At 46.6% G+C, this 23,092-nt stretch overlaps 1 protein-coding gene across 1 annotated transcript in view; it reads left to right on the top strand.

The window, feature by feature from the left end:
• The window catches only part of BRD4 (bromodomain containing 4), a 44,611-nt gene that overhangs the window by 11,073 nt on the left and 10,446 nt on the right, over positions 1–23,092 (top strand). Inside the window, exons 3-15 of the mRNA XM_041478329.1 lie at positions 283–398; positions 1,387–1,705; positions 3,525–3,662; positions 4,563–4,574; positions 5,226–5,349; positions 7,566–8,014; positions 9,898–10,026; positions 12,225–12,434; positions 13,868–14,067; positions 15,361–15,659; positions 16,708–16,815; positions 20,410–20,462; positions 23,036–23,086. Coding sequence (XP_041334263.1) covers positions 379–398; positions 1,387–1,705; positions 3,525–3,662; positions 4,563–4,574; positions 5,226–5,349; positions 7,566–8,014; positions 9,898–10,026; positions 12,225–12,434; positions 13,868–14,067; positions 15,361–15,659; positions 16,708–16,815; positions 20,410–20,462; positions 23,036–23,086 — 2,112 coding nt within the window. The 5' untranslated portion in view covers positions 283–378. The remainder of the gene's footprint in view (positions 1–282; positions 399–1,386; positions 1,706–3,524; positions 3,663–4,562; positions 4,575–5,225; positions 5,350–7,565; positions 8,015–9,897; positions 10,027–12,224; positions 12,435–13,867; positions 14,068–15,360; positions 15,660–16,707; positions 16,816–20,409; positions 20,463–23,035; positions 23,087–23,092) is intronic.

Genomic DNA, 23,092 nt, shown 5'->3' with positions numbered 1-23,092 from the left:
AATCTCATTTTCCCATGGAAATCTCCCCATTTTTGTGGATCCCACTAAACCCAGGGTGGATTTCCAGGATTTTGGGGAAATTCCTGAGGTTTTTTTCCCCCTCAGAGCTGGGATTTGGAGCCGGAAAAACAGGAAAAAAACCCAGAAAAATTCAAATTTTGGTGCCAAAATTTGATTTGTCCATGGGAATCTCCCCATTTTTATGTATCCCACTAAACCCAGGGTGGATTTCCGGGATTTTGGGTGGAAATTCCCAACATTCCCGAGGTTTTTCCCCCTCAGAGCCGGGGTGTGGAGGCGGCCGTGCCCGGAGCCGGGCCGGGATCGATGGAGAAGCCGAGCGAGCTCTGACTCCGCGGCGGTTTCGGGAGAAATTCCATGGCAATGTATCCTACAAGGTACCTGGCAAATCCCAAAATCCCTTCTCCCAAAGTTCTGCCCCTTTGCCCAAATTCCTGTCGTTTTTCCCCCAAACTTGTGCCCCTTTTCCCCAAATTTCTGCTCCTTTTTCCAATTTTCTGCCTTTTTTTCACCACCAATTTCAGGGTGGTCCCAGCCCCTTTGGTGCCAGCTCAGGGTGATCCCAAATCCACCTCAGGGTGGTCCCAAACCCCTTGGTGGCACCTCATGTCCCTCAGGGTGATCCCAAATCCATCTCGGGTCTGTCAGGGTGGTCCAAAGCCCCTTGGTGCCACCCCAGGGAGATCCCAACCCCCTTGGTGCCACCTCAGGTCCCTCAGGGTGGTCCCAAATCCACCTCAGGGTGGTCCCAAACCCCTTGGTGGCACCTCATGTCCCTCAGGGTGATCCCAAATCCATCTCGGGTCTGTCAGGGTGGTCCAAAGCCCCTTGGTGCCACCCCAGGGAGATCCCAACCCCCTTGGTGCCACCTCAGGTCCCTCAGGGTGGTCCCAAATCCACCTCAGGGTGGTCCCAAATCCACCTCAGGATGATCCCAACCCCCTTGGTGCCACCTCAGGGTGGTCCCAACCCCCTTGGTGCCACCTCAGGTCCCTCAGGGTGATCCCAAATCCACCTCAGGATGATTCCAAGCCCCAAAGCCACCTCAGTTCCCTCAGGGTGGTCCCAACCCCCCCAGATCCACCTCTGCTCCCTCAGGGTGATCTGAGTCCCCCAAAGCCACCTCATGTTCCTCAGGGTGATCCCAAATCCACCTCAGGGTGGTCCCAACCCCCTTGGTGCCACCTCAGATCCCTCAGGGTGGTCCCAGCCCCCTTGGTGCCACCCCAGGGAGATCCCAAATCCACCTCAGGCAGGTCCCAACCCCCTTGGTGCTACCTCAGGATGATCCCAACCCCCTTGGTGCCACCTCAGGGTGGTCCCAACCCCCAGATCCTCGCTCAAGCCCCTCCCGCCCGCGCGCAGGGTCTCCGGTGAGGAATGCAACGGCATCAACGCCATGGCGGCCGAGAGCGGCCCCGGCACGCGCCTGCGGAACCTGCCGGTGCTGCCGGACGCGCTGGACTCCACGCAGCCGTCGGCGGCGCCGGCGCCCGGCCAGGCCCAGCCCGGGGGCGGCATCGGGGTCAATCCGCCGCCGCCGGAGACGTCCAATCCCAACAAACCCAAGCGCCAAACCAACCAGCTGCAGTATCTGCTCAAGGTGGTCCTCAAGACCCTCTGGAAGCATCAGTTCGCGTGGCCCTTCCAGCAGCCCGTGGACGCCGTCAAGCTCAACCTCCCGGTGAGTTTGGAGAAGGGTGGGGCTCTCCAGGAGTTGGGGAGTGGTGGGATTCTTTGGGAATGTTGGGGTTCTCCAGGAGTTGGGGAATGTTGTGGTTCTTCGGGAGTTGGGGAAGGTTGGGGTTCTCCAGGAGTTGGGGAATGGTTGGGGTTCTTTGGGAATGTTGGGGCTCTCCAGGAACTGGGGAATGTTGGGGTTCTCCAGGAGTTGGGGAATGTTGGGGTTCTTCGGGAGTTGGGGAAGGTTGGGGTTCTCCAGGAGTTGGGGAATGGTTGGGGTTCTTTGGGAATGTTGGGGCTCTCCAGGAACTGGGGAATGTTGGGGTTCTCCAGGAGTTGGGGAATGTTGGGGTTCTCTGGGTGTCAGGGAATGTTGGGGTTCTCCAGGAGCTGGGGAATGTTGGGGTTCTCTGGGTGTCAGGGAATGTTGGGGTTCTCCAGGAGTTGGGGAAGGTTGGGGTTCTCTGGGAATCGTGGCAGGCGGGGTTGAGCTGGTGGTTGGACTTGAATTGGTGGTTGGATGAGATGATCCAAGAGTTGGACTTGATCCAAAACTGGGTTGGATAATCCAGAGTTGGACTTGAGGATCCAAAGTTGGTTTGGATAATCTAAAATTGGATTTGAAGATCCAAAGTTGGGTTCAGTGATCCAAAGTTAGACTTGATCAGGTGGTTGGACTCCATGATCCAGTGGTTGAGTTGATGATCCAGTGGATGGAGTTGATGATCCAGTGGTTGGATTGGATGATCCAAGGGTTGGATTGGATGATCCAGTGGTAGAGTTGATAATCCAGTGGTTGAGTTGATGATCCAAGGGTTGGATTGGATAATCCAGGGGTTGAGTTGATGATCTGATGTTGAGTTGATGATCCAATGTTGAGTTGATGATCTAATGGTTGGATTGGATGATCCAGTGGTTGATGATCCAGTAGCTGAGTTGATGACCTGATGTTCAGTTGATGATCCAATGTTGAGTTGGTCCAATGATTGAGTTGATGATCCAATGGTTCAGTTGATGATCCAATGGTTGAGTTGATGATCCAGTGATTCAGTTGATGATCCAGTGGTGGAGTTGATGATCCAATGGTTGAGTTGATGATCCAGTGGTGGAGTTGATAATCCAGTGGTTGGGTTGATGCTCCAGTGGTTGGAGTTGATCCAGTGGTTGAGTTGATGATTCCATGGTTGGATTGGATGATCCAGTGGTGGAGTTGATGATCCAGTGGTTGGATTGGATGATCCAGTGGATGAGTTGATGCTCCAATGGTTGGGTTGATGATCCAGTGTTGAGTTGATCCAGTGGTGGAGTTGATGGTCCCATGTTGATGGTCTGATGTTGAGCTCAGGGTGATCCCAAATCCACCTCAGGGTGTGAGTTGAATGATCCCATGGTTGGATTGGATGATCCAGTGGTTGAGTTGATGCTCCAATGGTTGGGTTGATGATCCAATGGTTGGGTTGATCATTCCATGTTGAGTTGATCCAGTGGTTGGGTTGATGATCCCATGGTTGGATTGGATGATCCAGTGGTTGAGTTGATGCTCCAATGGTTGAGTTGATGGTCCCATGTTGATGGTCTGACGTTGAGTTGATGATCCCATGTTGAGTTGATCCAGTGGTGGAGTTGATGCTCCAATGCTTGGAGCTGATAACCCAAAGTTGAACTTGATCAATTTTGGTGCCTTTGGGCTCAAATTTCCCAAATTTTCCTCTTTTTCCAATTAAAAATCCCCATTTTAGAAGAAACCCAGCTTCTCCTCAATCCATGAACAACCCACACAACCCAAACCCCTCAAAATCCCTAAATTCCCTTTTCCCCAGGATTATTATAAAATAATTAAAACTCCGATGGACATGGGAACAATAAAGAAACGCTTGGAAAATAATTATTACTGGAACGCTCAAGAATGTATCCAGGATTTCAACACCATGTTTACAAACTGCTACATCTACAACAAGGTAGGAAAACTGGAATTTTTGGGGAAAAATCACAATTTGATCAGTTCTGCCTCAGCCTCGTTTCCACTGGGCTTGCTCGAGTCCCCCTGGGGAATTTTTTCCTTTTTTTTTTGGTTTTGAAGGATTTTTTGGGATCAGATCTTTGGGAATTGAGCTCTGGGTTTGGCGTTTTTCAGGAATGGTGAAAGTTTGGAGTCTGCACATGGATTTTTCCTTTTTTTTGGCTTTTTAGAGGAATATTTGAAGGGATTTTTCCTTGATTTTTTTTTTCCTTCCTCCACTTTCTCCCCCTTTTTTCCCTATTTCCCATTTTTCCCCCTTTTCCCCCTTATTTTCCCCCTTATTTTCCCCCTTTTCCCCCTTTTTTTGCTATTTTCCACTCTTTTCCCCCATTTTCCCCCCTTTTTTTGCTATGTTCCCCCTTTTTCCCCATTTCCCCCTAATCTTCCTCCCCTTTTCCCTCCATTTCCCTATTTTTCTCCTTATTTCCCCCCCATTTTTCCCTTTATTCCATTTCCCCCTTTTTTCTCCATTTTTCCTCTTTCCCCCCCATTTTTCTCCTTATTTCCCCCCCTTTTTTCCCTCTGTTCCCCCAATTTCCCCTTTTTTCCCTATTTTCCCTCATTTTTTCCCTTTCCCATCTTCCCATCCTCAGCCTCTCCCTATAGAAACCCAGGACTCACCCCGAAATCTCCAGCCCCAAATCCCTCTTGGAAAACCCCTAATTCCTGGGGGATTTTTCCCCTAATTCCTGTTCCATTTTTCCCATAATTCCTGTTTTATTTTTCCCTAATTCCTGGGTTTTTCCCCGGTTTTTTTTTTCCCTAATTCCTGGGGCTTTTCCCCCTAATTCCTGAGTATTTTTTCTCCTAATTCCTGGGTTTTTTCCCCATTTTGCAGCCAGGGGATGACATTGTGCTGATGGCAGAAGCTCTGGAGAAGCTTTTTCCCTAATTCCTGGGTTTTTTTCCCCAATTTCCAGCCAGGGGATGACATTGTGCTGATGGCAGAAGCTCTGGAGAAGCTTTTTCCCTAATTCCTGGGTTTTTTTCCCTAATTCCTCTTTTATTTTTCCCCAATTCCTGGGGGTTTCCCCCCTAATTCCTGGGTTTTTTTCCCCCTGATTCCTGGGTTTTTTCCCCTAATTCCTGTTTTTTTCCCCATTTTCCAGCCAGGGGATGACATTGTGCTGATGGCAGAAGCTCTGGAGAAACTTTTCCCCTAATTCCTGGGTTTTTTTCCCTAATTCCTGTTTTATTTTTGCCTTATTCCTGGGTGTTTTCCCCCTAATTCCTGTTTTTTTTCCCCCTGATTCCTGTTTTTTTTTCCCTAATTCCTGTTTTTTTTCCCCATTTTGCAGCCAGGGGATGACATTGTGCTGATGGCAGAAGCTCTGGAGAAGCTTTTCCCCTAATTCCTGGGTTTTTTCCCCTAATTCCTGTTTTATTTTTGCCTTATTCCTGGGGGTTTGCCCCCTAATTCCTGGGTTTTTTTCCCATAGTTCCTGGGGTTTTTTCCCTAATTTCTGGTTTTTCCCCAATTTTTCAGCCTAGGGGGGGTGACATTGTGCTGATGGCAGAAGCTCTGGAGAAGCTTTTCCTGCAGAAGATCTCGGAGATGACGCAGGAGGAGACGGAAATCGTCATCGCCCAGACCAAGGGCCGGGGCCGCGCCCGCAAGGAACCAGGTGGGGCTCCCAAAAAATCCCAAAATTCCCCCCAAATAATCCCCAAATCCTCAAAATTCCCGCCAAAAAATCCTCAAGATTTCCTAAAGAATTACTGAAATTCCTGAAAAAAAAATCCCAAAATTCCCCCCCAAAAAAAGCCCAAATCCTCAAAATTCCCCCAAAAAAATTCCAAGAATGCCCTCCAAAAAAACCCTGAAATTCCCCCAAATAATCCCCAAATCTGCAAAATTCCCTCAAAAAATTCCCACAATTTCTGCCCTAAAAAATCCCAAAATCATCAAAATTCTCCAAGAAATTCCTGAAAAAAAATCCCAACATTCCCCCCTAAAAATTCCCCCAATTCCCCCCAAAGAAATCTCAAAATCCTCAAAATTCTCAGGATTTCACCAAAAAAAAATCCCCAAATCCCTCCCCAAAATTCCCCCCAAAACATCCCCAAATCCTCAAAATTCTCCCAAAAAAATCCCCAAATCCTCAAAAGTCCCCCCAAAATTCCCCTTTTTATCCCCCCCTTTCCCCCCATTTCTCCTCCTGTTTTTCCCCCATTTTCCCCCCTATTTTCCTGGTTATTTTCCCCTCTATTTTCTCTCATTTTCCCCCTTATTTTCTCTTATTTCTCTTCATTTCCTCCCCATTTCTCACCTATTTTTCCATATTTCCCCTCTTATTTTCTCTCCTATTTTCCCTTATTTCCCCTCATTTTTCTCCTCCTTTTCCCCTATTTTCCCCCCATTTCTCCCATATTTTTTCCTATTTTCCCCCTTATTTTTCCCCCTATTCCCCTTTATTTTCTCCCTTATTTTCCCCCGTATTTTCCCCCAATTTTCCCCATTTCTCCCCCATTTTCCCTTATTTTTCTCTTTTTTCCTCTCTTTCCCCCCATTTCTCCCCTATTTTCCTGTATTTTTCTCCCCTTCCCCCCTCTTCTCCCTCATTTCCCCCCATTTCCCTCATTTTCCCCCCATATTTTCCCCCATATTTCCCCCCATTTCCCTTCATTTTCCCCCCTCCTTTCCCTCATTTTCTCCCATTTCCCCTTATTTTCCCCTATTTTCCCCATATTTTCCCATTTTGTCCCTTATTTCCCCCATTTCCCTTCATTTTTCCCCTTTCTTTCCCTTATCTTCCCCACATTTCTCTTCATTTTCCCCTCTCCTTTCCCTCATTTTCCCCCTTATTTCCCACCATATTTCCCCCATTTCCCCCCCTCCTTTCCCTCATTTCCCCCTTATTTTCCCCCTTATTTTCCCCCTTATTTTCCCCTTATTTTTTCCCTTACTTTACCCGTCAAGGTGAGAGGCCGCTAATTAGCTTAATTAGGGGTGGGGGTGGTGGTTATAATAGTTTAATTATTGGGGGTTTTTTGTTGTTATTTATTATTGTTATTATTATTATTAATATTGCTTCATTAGCGGCCGCTAATTCACTTAATTGGGGTGGGGTTGGGGTTGGGCTTGGTGGTGTTAATTGTTTTATTGTTATTTTTGTTATTATCACTTTTGTTTCCATTATTATAATTGTTATTATTGATTCATTAGCAGCTGCTAATTAGCTTAATTGGGGTGGGGTTGGGATTGGGCTTGGTCGTGTTAATCGTTTTATTGTTATTTTTGTTATTATCACTTTCATTTTGATTATTATAATTGTTGTTATTGCCTTGTTAGCAGCCACTAATTAGCTTAATTGGGGTGGGATTGGGGTTTGGTGTTAATTGTTGTTGTTATTGTTATTCTTTTCATTATTATTTTTACTGTTTTCATTGTTATTATTACCATTTTCATCGTAATTATTTTTGCTTTGTGAGGTTCCAGTAATTAGCTTAATCAGGAGGTGGGGGGGGTATTGTGTTCATTTTTGTTGGTGTTAATCATGATGTCGTTATTATTAGTGGTATTATATTATCATTGTCATTATAATTGTTATTATTGCTTCATTAGGCATGGGTAATTAGCCTAATTGGGATGTAGGGTTTGCTGTTGTGTTTGTTATTATTATTATTTCGTTGTCATGATTATTAGTATTGCTTTGTTAGCCGGGGTTAATTAGTTTAGTTTGGTGTTGGGATTTATTATTTTATTTAATGTTATTAATTGAGTGATCCCAGAGGAGAAACTCCAAAACCCAAAATTCTAATGAATGATCTCAAAGTAGGAACTCCAAAAGTCAAAATTCCAATAAATGATCCCAAAGCACAAACTCCAAAAACTCCAAAGCCCAAACTCCAAAACCCAAAACCCCATCCCCAAAGCCAACCTCCACCCCCCAAATCCCCTCCCTGACCTCTCCTTTCCCCTGGCAGACAAAGAAAGGAGTGAAGAGGAAAGCAGACACCACCACTCCCACCGCCATGGACCCCATCCACGACTCCTCCTCGCTGCCCGCCGAGCCCAAGGCCACCAAGCTGGGCCCGCGGCGCGAGAGCGGCCGGCCCGTGAAGCCCCCCAAGAAGGAGATGCCGGACTCGCAGCAGCATTCCGTGGAGCTGCGCGGCTCCAAGGCCTCGGAGCAGCTCAAGTACTGCGGGGGCATCATCAAGGAGATGTTCGCCAAGAAGCACGCGGCCTACGCCTGGCCCTTCTACAAACCCGTGGACGTGGAGGCGCTGGGGCTGCACGACTACTGCGACATCATCAAACACCCCATGGACCTCAGCACCATCAAGGTCAGCCGGGGGGAAAAAATGGGGAAAAAATGGATTTTAGGGGGAAAAATGGGGGTTTTAGGAGGAAAAATGGAATTATTGGACAAGGAAAATGGGGGGAAAACAAAAATTTGGGGGAAAAAAGAGGATTTTGGGGAAAAAAATGGGGCTTTTGGGAAAAAAAATGGGGTTTTTAGACCAAAAAATGGGGGTTTTAGGAGGAAAAAATAAAATGGGATTTTGGGGAGGAAATTTGGGGTTTTGGGGGAATGAAATGGGATTTTGGAGAGGAAATTTAGGATTTTGGGGGAATAAAATAGGATTTTGGGGGAATAAAATGGGATTTTGGGGAGGAAATTTGGGGTTTTGGGGGAATGAAATGGGATTTTGGAGAGGAAATTTAGGATTTTGGGGGAATAAAATAGGATTTTGGGGGAATAAAATGGGATTTTGGGGAGGAAATTTGGGGTTTTGGGGGAATGAAATGGGATTTTGGAGAGGAAATTTAGGATTTTGGGGGAATAAAATAGGATTTTGGGGGAATAAAATGGGATTTTGGGGAGGAAATTTGGGGTTTTGGGGGAATGAAATGGGATTTTGGAGAGGAAATTTAGGATTTTGGGGGAATAAAATAGGATTTTGGGGGAATAAAATGGGATTTTGGGGAGGAAATTTGGGGTTTTGGGGGAATGAAATGGGATTTTGGAGAGGAAATTTAGGATTTTGGGGGAATAAAATAGGATTTTGGGGGAATAAAATGGGATTTTGGGGAGGAAATTTGGGGTTTTGGGGGAATGAAATGGGATTTTGGAGAGGAAATTTAGGATTTTGGGGGAATAAAATAGGATTTTGGGGGAATAAAATGGGATTTTGGGGGAATAAAATGGGATTTTGGGGAGGAAATTTGGGGTTTTGGGGGAATGAAATGGGATTTTGGGGAAATGAGATGGGATTTTGGAGAGGAAATTTGGGATTTTGGCACATTTCAGTGGCAGTTTTGGGTTTGGGGATCTTTGGTTTCTCCTTTTTGGTGTTCAGGAGGAAAATCAGCCCTAAATCTTTCCAGGACAGCTCCTAAAAACTCTCAAATGGATTTTTTAATAGGAAGTTCCAAAGGAAAGGGTTTTGGGGAAAAAAATTTCAGGATTTTGGCACCTTCTGGATGGAGGGAAGGGAGGTTTTTTGGCCAGAAATAGGATTTTTTTTTTTTTACCAAAAATAATTATTTATTCTGGCCCAAATAAGAGGTTTTTGGTTCAAAATAAGGAGTATTTTAACAAAAAATACTCATTTTTATGGACCAAAAGAAGGGCTTTTTAAACCAAAAATAGTCTTTTTCATGGACCAAAAAAAGGGGTTTTTGACCAAAAATAGTAATATTTCTGGACCAAAAAAAAGGGGGTTTTGACCAAAAATAGTCTTTTTTTTGACCAAAATAAGGTGCTCTTTTGACCAAAATCAGTCATTTTTATGGACCAAAATCAGTCATTTTTATGGACCAAAAGGAGTTTTTGGACCAAAAATAAGGGGTTTATTTGACTAAAAGTAGTCATTTTCTCGAACCAAAAATAGTCATTTTTATGGACCAAAAGAGGGTTTTCTTGAGCCAAAAATAGTAATTTTTGTGGATCAAAAAAAGGAGTTTTTAAACCAAAAATAGCTATTTTCATAGATCAAAATAAGGGGGTTTTGGACCAAAATAAAGCGTTTTATGGACCAAAAATAGTCATTTTCATGGACCGAAAAAGGGATTTTTTTACCCAAAACCAGATTTTTTTCTGCCCAAAACAAATAATTTTTTTGCCCCACCCTCTCCCCATAAACCCCCCGCCCAGGTGCGCATCCCAGGTGCTGAATTCCCGTGGAATTCCACCAGAATTCCCAATTTTTGGTGTTTTTCGCAGTCCAAGCTGGAGGGCCGGGAGTACCGCGACGCTCAGGAGTTCGCGGCCGACGTGCGGCTGATGTTCTCCAACTGCTACAAGTACAACCCCGCCGACCACGAGGTGGTGGCCATGGCCCGCAAGCTGCAGGTGAGAATCCCCAAAATTCCAGGAGAATTCCCAAAATTCCAGGAAAATTCCCTTTTTTTCCCCAGTGGGATTTGCCCCCAAAAAAAAAAAAATAGGGGCTAATCAAAAACGCTGACTCGGCAAAAAAAAGGGGGGGGTTTCCCTTTTCCCCCCCATTTTCCCCGCTCTGACCGCGTCTCTCCCGGCAGTGCCATCCAAGCCGGGCTCCTCGGCGGTGCCCAACGCCTCCCAGGCCTCCTCCCCGGCGCCTCCGGTGCCGCCGGTGCCGCCGGTTCCGGGCCTGGCGCCGCCGCTGCCGTTCGGCGGCCCCGGCGCCGCGGGCTATTAGTATTGCTTTGTTAGCCGGGGTTAATTAGTTTAGTTTGGTGTTGGGATTTATTATTTCATTTAATGTTATTAATTGAGTGATCCCAGAGGAGAAACTCCAAAACCCAAAATTCTAATGAATGATCTCAAAGTAGGAACTCCAAAAGTCAAAATTCCAATAAATGATCCCAAAGCACAAACTCCAAAAACTCCAAAGCCCAAACTCCAAAACCCAAAACCCCAACGAACGATCCCAAGGTAGAAACTCCAAAACCCAAAACTCCAACTGAACAATCCCAAGGTAGAAACTCCAAAACCCAAAACTCCAACGAATGATCGCAAGGTAGAAACCCCAAAACCCCAACGAACGATCCCAAGGTAGAAACTCCAAAACCCCAATGAATGATCCCAAAGCAGAAACTCCAAAATCCCAATGAATGATCCCAAAGCAGAAACTCCAAAACTCCAATGAACGATACCGAGATATAAACTCCAAAACCGAAAATTCCAATAAATGATCTCAAGGTAGAAACTCCAAAACCCGAAACTCCCAACGAACGCCCTCAAAGCCCAACCTCCAACCCTAAAATTCCAAGAGCTATTCCAAAGCACAAACTCCAAATGCCAAAATTCCAACAAACGATCCCAGGGTAAACTCTCCAAAAGCCAAAACCCCAAAGAATGATCCCAAGGTAGAAACTCCAAAAGTCAAAATTCCAACAAACAATCCCAAGGTAGAAGCTCCAAAACCCCAATGAATGATCCCAAGGTGGAAACTCCAAAATCCAAAACCCCAGTGAATGATCCCAAGGGAGAAGCTCCAAAACCCAAAATTCAAACAAATGATCTCAAGGTAGAAACTCCAAAACCCTAAACCCCAACGAACAATCCCGAAGCAGAAACTCCAAAACTCAAAATCTCAATAAACAATCCCAAGGTAGGAACTCCAAAACTCAAAATTCCAATGAACGATTCCAGGGTAGAAACTCCAGAACTCCAGTGAACGACCCCAAATCCCAAACTCCAAAACCCAAACACATGATCCCAAAGCCCAAACCCCAAAACCCCAAGTAAAGCTGGACGAGACCTTGAAAATCATGGAGTCAACCAGAGATGATCCAGGAAGATCCAGAAGATCTCAAGAACTTGTATAAACACAGCTTTTAAATGAGAAATTGAGGAAATCCTCTGAATTTTTCCCCCAAGACCACCTTGGAGAGGGTTGAGATCTGCAGTGGGAATCCATGGTGGAATGGAGGTTGGAAAAGACCTCAAAAATCATGGGGTCAACTAAAGATGATCCAAGAAGATCCACGAAAACTCGTAACTCTCCAAAACACAGCTTTTAAATGAATAAATCCTATAAATTTTTCCCCCAAAACCATCTTGGAGAGGGTTGAGATCACCAATGGAAATCCATGGTGGAATTGGGGTTGGAAAAGACCTCGAAAATCATGGAGTCAATCAAAGATTGTCCAAGAAGATCCAGAAGATCTCAAGAACTTGTATAAACACAGCTTTTGAATGAGAAATTGAGGAAATCCTGTGAATTTTTCCCCTTAAACCACCTTGGAGATGGCTGAGATCTCCAGTGGGAATCCATGGGTGGAACCTCTACTGAAGGTGATCCAAGAAGATCCAGAAGATCTGAAGAACCTGAAAGTTGCCGTTTTTAAATGAGAAATGAAGTAAATCCCATAAATTTTCCCCTAAATCCACCTTGGAGAGAGTCAGAATTCCAAGAAACTCCCAAGATTTCAGGGTCCCTCACCCCACTCCATGTCCAGGTGTTGACCTTTGGTGTAGAACCCACCAGTCCGTAGGGTGCCCCCTTTGGAGATGCCGCGGTGCCGACCCCGGCGTCACTTCCGGCCCGTTCCCTGTGATTCCAGGACGTGTTCGAGATGCGCTTTGCCAAGATGCCGGACGAGCCGGAGGAGCCGGTGATCCCCGCCTCGTCCCCGGTGGTGGTCCCGCCCCCCACCAAGGTGGCCCCGCCCTCGTCCAGCGACAGCAGCAGCGACAGCTCCTCCGACAGCGACAGCTCCTCCGACGACTCTGAGGAGGAGCGGGCGCAGCGCTTGGCCGAGCTCCAGGAGCAGGTACCGGGTGGTCCAAGTGTCCTTCCAGTGGGGTTGGGTGGTCTTGGGGACAGGGATGGAAGTCGTGGATGTCCCGTGGCCATCAACCTCCAGAGGCAACAAAATTGTTGGGTTTGTTAACTCAAAATCATTTGGTTTGTCGACCCAGAATTGTTTGTTGACCCAGAATTATTGGGCTTGTCGACCTGAAATCGTTGGGTTTGTCAGTCTGGAATTATTGGGTTTGTTGGCCCAGAATTGTTGGGTTTGTTGACCCAGAATTGTTGGGTTTGTTGACCTAAATTGTTGAGTTTGTTGACCCAAAATGGTTGGGTTTGTTGGCCCAAGGTTATTGGGTTGACTTGAGATAGTTGAGTTTGTTGACCCAGAATCGTTGAGTTTGTTGACCGGAAGTTGTTGGGTTTGTCAACGCAGAATCGTTGGGTTTGTTGACCCAGAATCGTTGGGTTGACTTGAAATTATTGAGTTTGTTGGCCAGGAATTGTTGGGTTTTAACTGAAAATTGTTGGGTTTGATCCAAAATTGTTGGGTTTGTTGCTCCAGAACTGTTAGGTATTTTGACCTAAAGTTGCGTTGGGTTGACTCAAACCATTGGGTTGGTTGACCCAAAGTGGTTGGATTGACCTGAAATTGTTGGGTTTGTTGAGCAAAAATCATCCATTTGATCTGAAATCCTTGGGTTGACCCAAAATCCTTGAGTTTGTTGGCCTGGAAGTGTTGGGTTGACCGAAAATCATTGGGTTTGTTGACCCAAAACTCGGTGGCCAGGTGGGGTCATGGATTGGGTTTGATGACCTTGGAGGCCTCGTGGAACCCTTGGAGGTGACACTCAGTGAGCAGGTGGGGTCAGTCAGAGGTCAGATTTGATGACCCTGGAGGTCTCCATGGAACCCCTGGATGACCAGGGAGGGTTGGTCAATCCTGGGTTGCAGTCAATAACCCTGAAGGTGTCCATGGAACCATTGGAGGTGACAGTGAGCAGGTGGGGTCAGTCAGAGGTCAGATTTGATGACCCTGGAGGTCTCCATGGAACCCCTGGACGTTGGTCTGGGTGACCAGGTGGGGGTTGGTCAATCCTGGGTTGAAATCAATGACCTTGGAGTTCTCCATGGAACCATTGGAGGTGACACACTCAGGGACCAGGTGGGGTCAGTCATGGCCTGGGTTTGATGACCCTGGAGGTCTCCGTGCAACCATTGGAGGTGACAGTGACCAGGTGGGGTCATGGGTTTGGTTTGGTGACCCTGGAGATCTCCATGGACACTGATCTGGGTGACCAGGTGGGGTTGGTCAATCCCAGTTTGCAGTCAATGACCTTGGAGGTGACCAAGGCGTGGCCGGACGCTGCTCTGGCTGAGAAGCCTGGGCTCAGTCCGAGGTGGGACCTGACCTTCTGGAGAACTTCTCCAAGCTCCATCCCCCCATTCCCGCAGCTCAAGGCCGTGCACGAGCAGCTGGCGGCGCTGTCCCAGCCCCAGCAGAACAAACCAAAGAAGAAGGAGAAGGACAAGAAGGAGAAGAAGAAGGAGAAGCACAAAAAGAAGGAGGAGCTGGAGGACGCCAAGAAGAGCAAGGCCAAGGAGCCACCACCCAAGAAGGCCAAGAAGAGCAACAGCAACAGCAGCGCCTCCAGGTGGGCCCTTCCCACAATTCCCTGGGGCAGTTTGGGGATTCCCCGGTGCTAATTAAGGTAATTACCACAGGGTTCTTAACGAGGGACCTCGTGGCCCCAAGTGATGGGTGGGGTTGAGCTCAGCCTTGAGGTCAGCTCAGGGTTTGGAGCTGATTCTTCTCCGTGGCTGCTGGAGACACCTGGCTGGGCAGGTGGAGCTGGGTTTTGGGTGTGCAGGAGCAAATTAAGCTCAGTTTTGGGTGCCAGGAGTAAATTAAGCTCAGTTTTGGGTTTCTGAATAGCTGGAGCTGAGTTTTTGGTGCCAGGAGCAAATTAAGCTCAGCTTTGGGTGTCCAAAACCAGCTTGAGCTCAGTTTTGGTTGTCCAGGAGTAAATTAAGCGTAGTGTTGGCTGTCCAAAACCAGCTTGAGCTCAGCTTTGGGTGTTCAAAACCAGCTTGAGCTCAGTTTTGGGTGTCTAGGAGTAAATTAAGCTCAGCTTTGGGTGTGGAGGAGCAAATTAAGCTCAGCTTTGGGTTTCTGAACAGCTTGAGCTCAGTTTTGGTTGTCCAGGAGCAAACTAAGCTCAGTTTTGGATGTCCAGGAGTAAATTAAACACAGTTTTGGGTGTTCAAAACCAGCTTGAGCTCAGTTTTGGGTGTCTGGGAGTAAATTAAGCTCAGTTTTTGGTTTCTGAATAGCTTGAGCTCGGTTTTGGTCATTCAAGAGCAGTTTGAGCTCAGTTTTGGGTGGCTAGGACTAGCCTAAGCTCAGGTGCAGGTGGAGCTTGGTCAAGACCACCTTGAGCTCACCTTTGGGATCACCACACATTTTAAGCTCAGCTTTCCACCCCAAAGGCACAACCAACAAAGCCACTAATTTTTAGGATAAAAACTAAACCTCTGCCAGCTCCTGTGGGTTAGGGCCGGGTTTAGGGCGGGTTTAGGTCAGATTTAGGCCAGGTTTAGATCTCAAATGCCATTTTTTTGGTTTGTGAACAGCAAGAAGGAGCCAGTGGTGAAGCTCTGCAGCTCCTGTGGCTTAGGCTGGGTTAAAGCTTAAAACCCCATTTTTTGGTCATGCGCGCACCAAGAGGGAGCCAGTGGTGGTGAAGTCCTCCAGGTCCTGTGGGTTAGGGCCGGTTTATGTTGAGTTTAGGCTGGGTTTAGGCCTAAACCACCATTTTTTGTTGGTGTGAGCACCAAGAAGGAGCTGGTGGCAGCAAAGTCCTCCAGATCCTGTGGGTTAGGGCTGGTTTACGTTTGGTTTAGGCCGGGTTTAGGCCTAAACCACCATTTTTTATTCCCGTGAGCAGCAAGAAGGAGCCGGCGCCGGTGAAGCCCAGCAAAGCCGCGCCCACCTACGAGTCGGAGGAGGAGGAGAAGTGCAAACCCATGTCCTACGAGGAGAAACGCCAGCTGAGCCTGGACATCAACAAACTGCCCGGGGAGAAGCTGGGCAGGGTTGTGCACATCATCCAGTCCCGGGAGCCCTCGCTCAAGAACTCCAACCCCGACGAGATCGAGATCGACTTCGAGACGCTGAAGCCGTCGACGCTGCGCGAGCTCGAGCGTTACGTCACCTCCTGCCTGCGCAAGAAGAGGAAACCCCCAGGTACGTCCACACCCCAAAAATTGGGGGTTTCAGCCCGGTTTTCCGGTGGTTTTAATCCCGAGGATTGGGGTTTGGGGAGGTTTTGGAGGCGTTTTTACCTCGCCGGGATGGTGGTGGGTGGGATTTAAAATGGCGGCTGCTGCAGGCCTCATTGTAGTTGTAATAATTAAAGATTTTATTAAAAGTTTCGGTATTTTAAATTACCGAATGCACGTTTGCAACAAACCAGTTGGGATGAACCAGTTAAGTTCGGGCTGGAGCAGTTGGGTTTGGGCTGAACCAGTTGGGATGAACCAGCTGGGTTTAGGATCAACCAGTTGAGTTTGGGAATAACCAGTTGAGACAAGCCATTGCATTTGGAGCAAATCAGTTGAGTTCAAGACCAACCAGTTGGCTTTAGGACCAACCGGTTGGGTTTAGGATGAACCAGTTGATTTTAGGGCCAACCAGTTAAGTTCAGGACCAACCAGTTATGTTTAGGATTAACCAGCTGAGTTTAGAACCAGCCAGTTTGGTTTAGGATGAACCAGTTGATTTTAGGATGACCCAGCTGGGTTTAGAATGAACCAGTTCAGTTTAGAACCAACCAGTTGAGTTTGGGATCAGCCAGTTTGGTTTAGGATGAACTGGTTGAGTTTAGAACCAACCGGTTGAGTTTGGGATGACCTGGTTGAGTTTAGAACCAACCAGTTGAGTTTGGGATGACCCAGTTGAGTTTGGGATGACCCAGTTGAGTTTAGAACCAACCACTTGAGTTTCAGATGAACCAGTTGAGTTTGGGACCAACCAGTTGGGTTTAGGAAGACCCAGTTGAGTTCAGGATGACCCAGTTGAGTTTAGAACCAACTGGTTGAGTTTAGAACCAACTAGTTGAGTTTAGAACCAACTGGTTGAGTTTAGGATGACCCAGTTGAGTTTAGAACCAACCAGCTGAGCTCAGGCTGCCCCAGTTGGGATGCCCCGGCTGACTTTAGGCCAGCCCGGTTGGGTTGAGTCGCTCAATCCCCGTTAACGCCCCGCGGTGACGCGCTCCCGTTGTTCCCGGCAGAGAAGCTCGACGTCCTGGCCGGCTCCTCCAAGCTCAAGGGATTCTCGTCGTCGGAGTCGGAATCCAGCAGCGAGTCGAGCTCCTCCGACAGCGACGAGTCGGACTCAGGTTAGCGCTTCCCGCCTCTCCCGACCTTTGCCGGACAAATAAACTCGATTTCATTCCTGCCTTCGCCGTCCATTCTTCTTTGGGGGAGCCTTGGCCGTTTCCTGACCCCTGCCGTGATTTTTTACATTTTTTATGGATTTTTTTAATCCCGGAGCGAGCGCCGTGGGAGGTTTGGGTTGGGTGGGCTCGGTGGGGTTTTTTTGGGATAAGTGGGATTTGTGGTGGGAGCTGTTGGGAATGTTGTGTGGAGATGGAGGGAAGGGGTTTTTGGGGGGAAAAAATGTGATTTTATGGGGGAAAAAATGGAGCAGATGGGGTTTTATGGAGAAAAAATGGAGGGAAAGGGATTTTATGGTGAAAATAAGATGGAGGGAAAAGGATTTTACGGAAAAAAATGGGGTTTTATTTTAAAAAGATGGAAAAAAACCCTATTTTTTGGAGGAAAAAGATGGAGCAGATGGGATTTCATGGAGGAAAAAATGCAAGGAATGGGATTTTGTGGACAAAAGCATGGAGGAAAATGGATTTGGTGGCAAAAATAAGATGGAGGAAAGGGTATTTATGGAAAAAATGGGATTTTATGGATGAAATGATGGAGGAAAAGGGATTTTATGGAGAAAATAAGATGGAGGAAAAGGGATTTTATGGAAAAATGGGATTTTATGAAGAAAAATGTAAGGAATGGGATTTTATGGATAAAAATATGATGGAGGGAAAGATATTTTAAAGAAAAAATGGGATTTTATGGATAAAAATATGGAAAGAATGGGATTTTATTGAGAAAATAAGACAGGGAAAGGGATTTTATGAAAAAATTGGATTTTATGGATAAAAAGATGGAGGGAATGGGATTTTATGGGAAAAATGAAATTTTAGGAAGAAAAAAATGGAGGGAGCAGGACTCCGGATTAAAAAATTGGGAAAAGGGGATTTTAGGGTTAAAAAAACGGAGGGAATGGGATTTAACAGATTAAAAAATTGGGAAAAATGGGATTTTAGGGATAAATCCTTTTTTATTTTACGGCACCGGGCGGATTTGGGGTCTGGGATCTGGAGTTAAAAATGGATTTTGAGGAAATTTGGAATTCCACGTCCCCGGCGTCGCTCCCTGCGCCTGATTTTTCCTGGTTATTATCCCAAATTTTCCTTATTCCCACCTTTCCTCGCGCCCATCCCCGCTGTGGGTTTGGGATTTGTTCCCATCCCAAAATCTGACGTTGAGCCGGGCTTAACTCCAGGAAGTGGGAAGGGTTTGGTGGCTCCAGTGTTGGAAAATCCCGTGGAAATATTCGGGATTGAATTCCAGAGCGGGTCAGGTGTGGAGAGGCAGCAGAAATCCAAAAATATTCCCCAAAAAAAGAGAAAAAAAAACCCCAAAAATCTCCAAAAAAGAGAAAAAAATCCCAAATAAAATGAAATAATCCCAAAAAAAGCCCAGGACTGAGCTGGATCTGGTGGTGATTTTCCAGGATTTTTCCAGGATAAATCCAGAATTAGGAATCTGAGCATTTTTGTGATTTTTTTTTAGAACAATTTTAAGGAGTTTCCCATAAATTTGGGGGGGTTTTGGATGAGGTTAAAAGGTCTTGTTGGAATTTTTAAGCCTGACTTAGAAATGGAAAAATCCAGGGATTTGGTTTTGAATTCTTCCCTGGATTTATCCTTTAAATCATATTTTTTGGGGTTTTTTTCCTGATTTTTGCCTGACTTTCCATCAAATCCACCAAAAGAAACACAACTGGGTCATCCCAAATCGAGACCTTTAATTTTTTCCCAAAAAAGTGGTGGATGGAAGCAGAAAAACCTGGAAAATTTCATTTTTTGGGATGAATTTGAGTCCAAACCACCAAATCCAGATTTTTTTCCTAGAAACTTTGATCTGCCTCAAATATTTTCCCCAAATCTGTTGATTTTTATGTTCCTTTTCCCAAGATTTCTCAGCCTTGGAAGCACCAATTCCTCACTCCCTCAAAAACTTGGATCCGTTGGATGTTTGGGAATTATAAAAGCGATAAAAGGACTCCAAAAATTCGCTTTTTTCACGGAATTTCACCCCAGGATGTGGGAATTTGGATCCGTCCGTCGGCGTTTTGCTGTTTGGTGGGAATAAAATCAGGATTTGAGGGAAAATTTGGGGAAAAATCCCATAAATTCAACATTTCTGCCCCAAAATCACCTGGAAGTGGCTTCTCCATCAGTCCTGGATTTTATCCCCGTGGATTCGGGGTTGAAGGTTCATCCATGGGTTGGGTTGGGATCTCCAAAATCTGGGATGATCCTTCTGGGAGCGCGATTCCGACTCAGATCCGATGGTCAGGGAGGAAGTTTGGGATCATCCTTGGGCTGAAATCCTTGGAATCTCCTCTGAACCAGAAAATTCCAACTGGGACCCAAAATCGTGATGGAGTTTGGGATCATCCTTGGGTTGGGATCTCCAAAATCCAGGAGGATCCTTCTGGACTAGAAAATTCCAGTTGGTGATGAAGGTTGGGATCATCTTTGGGATGTCCAAAATCCAGGATGATCCTTCTGGGGACACGATTCCGACTGGGACCCAACAACCAGTGATGGAATTTGGGATCATCCTTGGGATCGCCATGGAATCTCACAATTGCAACTGGGACCCAAAATCTGTGATGGAGTTTGGGATCATCCTTGGAATCTCCTTCTGGACCAGGAAATTCCAACTGCAACCCAAAATTCGTGATGGAGTTTGGGATCATCCTTGGGTTGATGTTCTTGGAATCTTCTTCTGGAAACGCAGTTCCCACTGGGATCCAAAAGCTGGTGATGAAAGCTGGGATCATCCTTGGCTTGGGATCTCCAGAATCCAGGATGATCCTTCTGGACCTCACAATTCCAACTGGGACGCAAAAACAGGGATGAAGGTTGAGGTAATCTCCAAAATCTGGGATGATCCTTCTGGGACCGCGATTCCAACTGGGACCAAAACCCAATGGAATTTGGGATCACCCTTGGGTTGAAATCCTTGGAATCTTCTTTTGGAGCTCACGATTCTGACTGGAACCCATCAACTGGTGATGGAATTTGGGATCATCTTTGGGTTAAAATCTCTGGAATCTTCTTTTGGACCTCATGATTCCACCTGGGATCCAACACCGATGATGGAATTTGGGGTCATCTTTGGGTTGAAATCCTTGGAATTTCTTTCTGGACCTCACAATTCCGACTGGAACCCATCAACCGGCGATAGAATTTAGGATCATCTTTGGGTTAAAATCCTTGGAATCTTCTCCTGGCAACGCGATTCCAGCTGGGATCCAATGACCGGCGATGGAATTTGCCGAGGTTCTCCCTCTGGAGCAGCGACATTCCTGGGACATCTGATCCTGTGGAATCCATGGATTTCCTTGGCCGTTGGATCTTTTCCCAACAATTTTCCCTCATTTTTTTGGCGGCAAAACCCCCGATCCCCAATCCCAGAAATCCCTGGGGAATTCCATCTCCATCCCTGGGGAACTCCAGCTCCATCCCTGGGGAATTCCTGCCCCGTTCCCAAGTGGTGTTGTCGGGTTTGTCCGAAGCCGTTCCCAAATTAATTTCTTTTCTTTTCCTTTTTTTTTATTTTGGCAGAAATGGCGCCAAAATTGAAGAAAAAAGGGCACTCAGGGCGGGAGCAGAAAAAGGTAGGACTGGGACTGGAATTGGATCCATGGGATTGGATCCATGGATTGGGGTTGGATTGGGATCCATGGATTGGGGTTGGATTGGGATCCATGGATTGGGGTTGGATTGGGATCCATGGATTGGGATTGGGTTGGGATGGGATCCTTGGATTGGGGTTGGATCCTTGGGTTGGGGTTGGATCCATGGCTTTGGATTGGGGTTGGATCAATGGATTTGGATTGGATCCATGGATTGGGATTGGGTTGGGTTTGGATCCATGGATTGAGATTGGGGTTGGATCAGTAATTTTGATGACCAAAAGCCATTTTTGATGACACAGAAGAACATTTTGGTGTCCAGAGCCACATTTTGATGACCCAAGAGGTCATTTCAATGACCAAAAAAGTCTATTGCTGGATCCATGGATTGAGATTGGGATGGGATCAGTCATTTTGATGACCAAAAGCCATTTTTGATGACACAGAAGAACATTTTGGTGTCCAGAGCCACATTTTGATGACCCAAGAGGTCGTTTCAATGACCAAAAAAGTCTCTTTCACGACCCAGGAGTTAATTTTGAGGTCTGAAAATGTATTTGGATGACCAGAACATCATCTTGATGACCCAAGAAGTGATTTTGACAACCAAAAGATGATTTTGATGTCCAAAACCACATTTGGATGACCCAAGAGGTCCTTTTGATGACCAAAAGACCATTTTGGTGTCCAAAACCACATCTTGATGACCCAAGAGGTCATTTTGATGACCAAAAGACCATTTTGGTGTCCAAAACCACCTTTCAATGACCCAAGACCTCATTTTGACCACCAGAACACCATTTTGGCATCCAAAACCATATTTGGATGACCCAAGAGGTCCTTTTGACGACCAAACCACCAATTCTGGTGACCCACCAGACCATTTTGATGCCCCACCGCCTCATTCCCATCCCCAAACCCCCATTTTGCCACCCCACCAGAACATCTCCACCCTTTCTAACTCCTCGCTCTTCCAACAGCACCACCACCACCACCACCGAATTTGGGATCATCTTTGGGTTAAAATCTCTGGAATCTTCTTTTGGACCTCATGATTCCACCTGGGATCCAACACCGATGATGGAATTTGGGGTCATCTTTGGGTTGAAATCCTTGGAATTTCTTTCTGGACCTCACAATTCCGACTGGAACCCATCAACCGGCGATAGAATTTGGGATCATCTTTGGGTTAAAATCCTTGGAATCTTCTCCTGGCAACGCGATTCCAGCTGGGATCCAATGACCGGCGATGGAATTTGCCGAGGTTCTCCCTCTGGAGCAGCGACATTCCTGGGACATCTGATCCTGTGGAATCCATGGATTTCCTTGGCCGTTGGATCTTTTCCCAACAATTTTCCCTCATTTTTTTGGCGGCAAAACCCCCGATCCCCAATCCCAGAAATCCCTGGGGAATTCCAGCTCCATCCCTGGGGAATTCCTGCCCCGTTCCCAAGTGGTGTTGTCGGGTTTGTCCGAAGCCGTTCCCAAATTAATTTCTTTTCTTTTCCTTTTTTTTTATTTTGGCAGAAATGGCGCCAAAATTGAAGAAAAAAGGGCACTCAGGGCGGGATCAGAAAAAGGTAGGACTGGGACTGGAATTGGATCCATGGGATTGGATCCATGGATTGGGGTTGGATTGGGATCCATGGATTGGGGTTGGATTGGGATCCATGGATTGGGATCGGGTTGGGATGGGATCCTTGGATTGGGGTTGGATCCTTGGGTTGGGGTTGGATCCATGGCTTTGGATTGGGGTTGGATCAATGGATTTGGATTGGATCCATGGATTGGGATTGGGTTGGGTTTGGATCCATGGATTGAGATTGGGGTTGGATCCATGGATTGGGTTGGGGTTGGATCCCTGGATTGAGATTGGGGTTGGATCCATGGATTGGGTTGGGGTTGGATCCATGGATTTGGTTGGGGTTGGATCCCTGGATTGGGTTAGGGCTGGATCCATGGATTGAGATTGGGATGGGATCAGTCATTTTGATGACCAAAAGCCATTTTTGATGACACAGAAGAACATTTTGGTGTCCAGAGCCACATTTTGATGACCCAAGAGGTCGTTTCAATGACCAAAAAAGTCTCTTTCACGACCCAGGAGTTAATTTTGAGGTCTGAAAATGTATTTGGATGACCAGAACATCATCTTGATGACCCAAGAAGTGATTTTGACAACCAAAAGATGATTTTGATGTCCAAAACCACATTTGGATGACCCAAGAGGTCCTTTTGATGACCAAAAGACCATTTTGGTGTCCAAAACCACATCTTGATGACCCAAGAGGTCATTTTGATGACCAAAAGACCATTTTGGTGTCCAAAACCACCTTTCAATGACCCAAGACCTCATTTTGACCACCAGAACACCATTTTGGCATCCAAAACCATATTTGGATGACCCAAGAGGTCCTTTTGACGACCAAACCACCAATTCTGGTGACCCACCAGACCATTTTGATGCCCCACCGCCTCATTCCCATCCCCAAACCCCCATTTTGCCACCCCACCAGAACATCTCCACCCTTTCTAACTCCTCGCTCTTCCAACAGCACCACCACCACCACCACCAACCGGCGCCGGCGCCGCCGCAACCCCCCCCGGCGCCG

Source organism: Pyrgilauda ruficollis, unplaced genomic scaffold, assembly GCF_017590135.1.
Source record: "Pyrgilauda ruficollis isolate IOZ18807 unplaced genomic scaffold, ASM1759013v1 scaffold441, whole genome shotgun sequence".
Taxonomy (NCBI): Eukaryota; Metazoa; Chordata; class Aves; order Passeriformes; family Passeridae; genus Pyrgilauda; species Pyrgilauda ruficollis.
The sequence above is the reverse complement of the archived record's forward strand: the minus strand, read 5'-3'. Positions and strand labels throughout refer to the sequence as shown.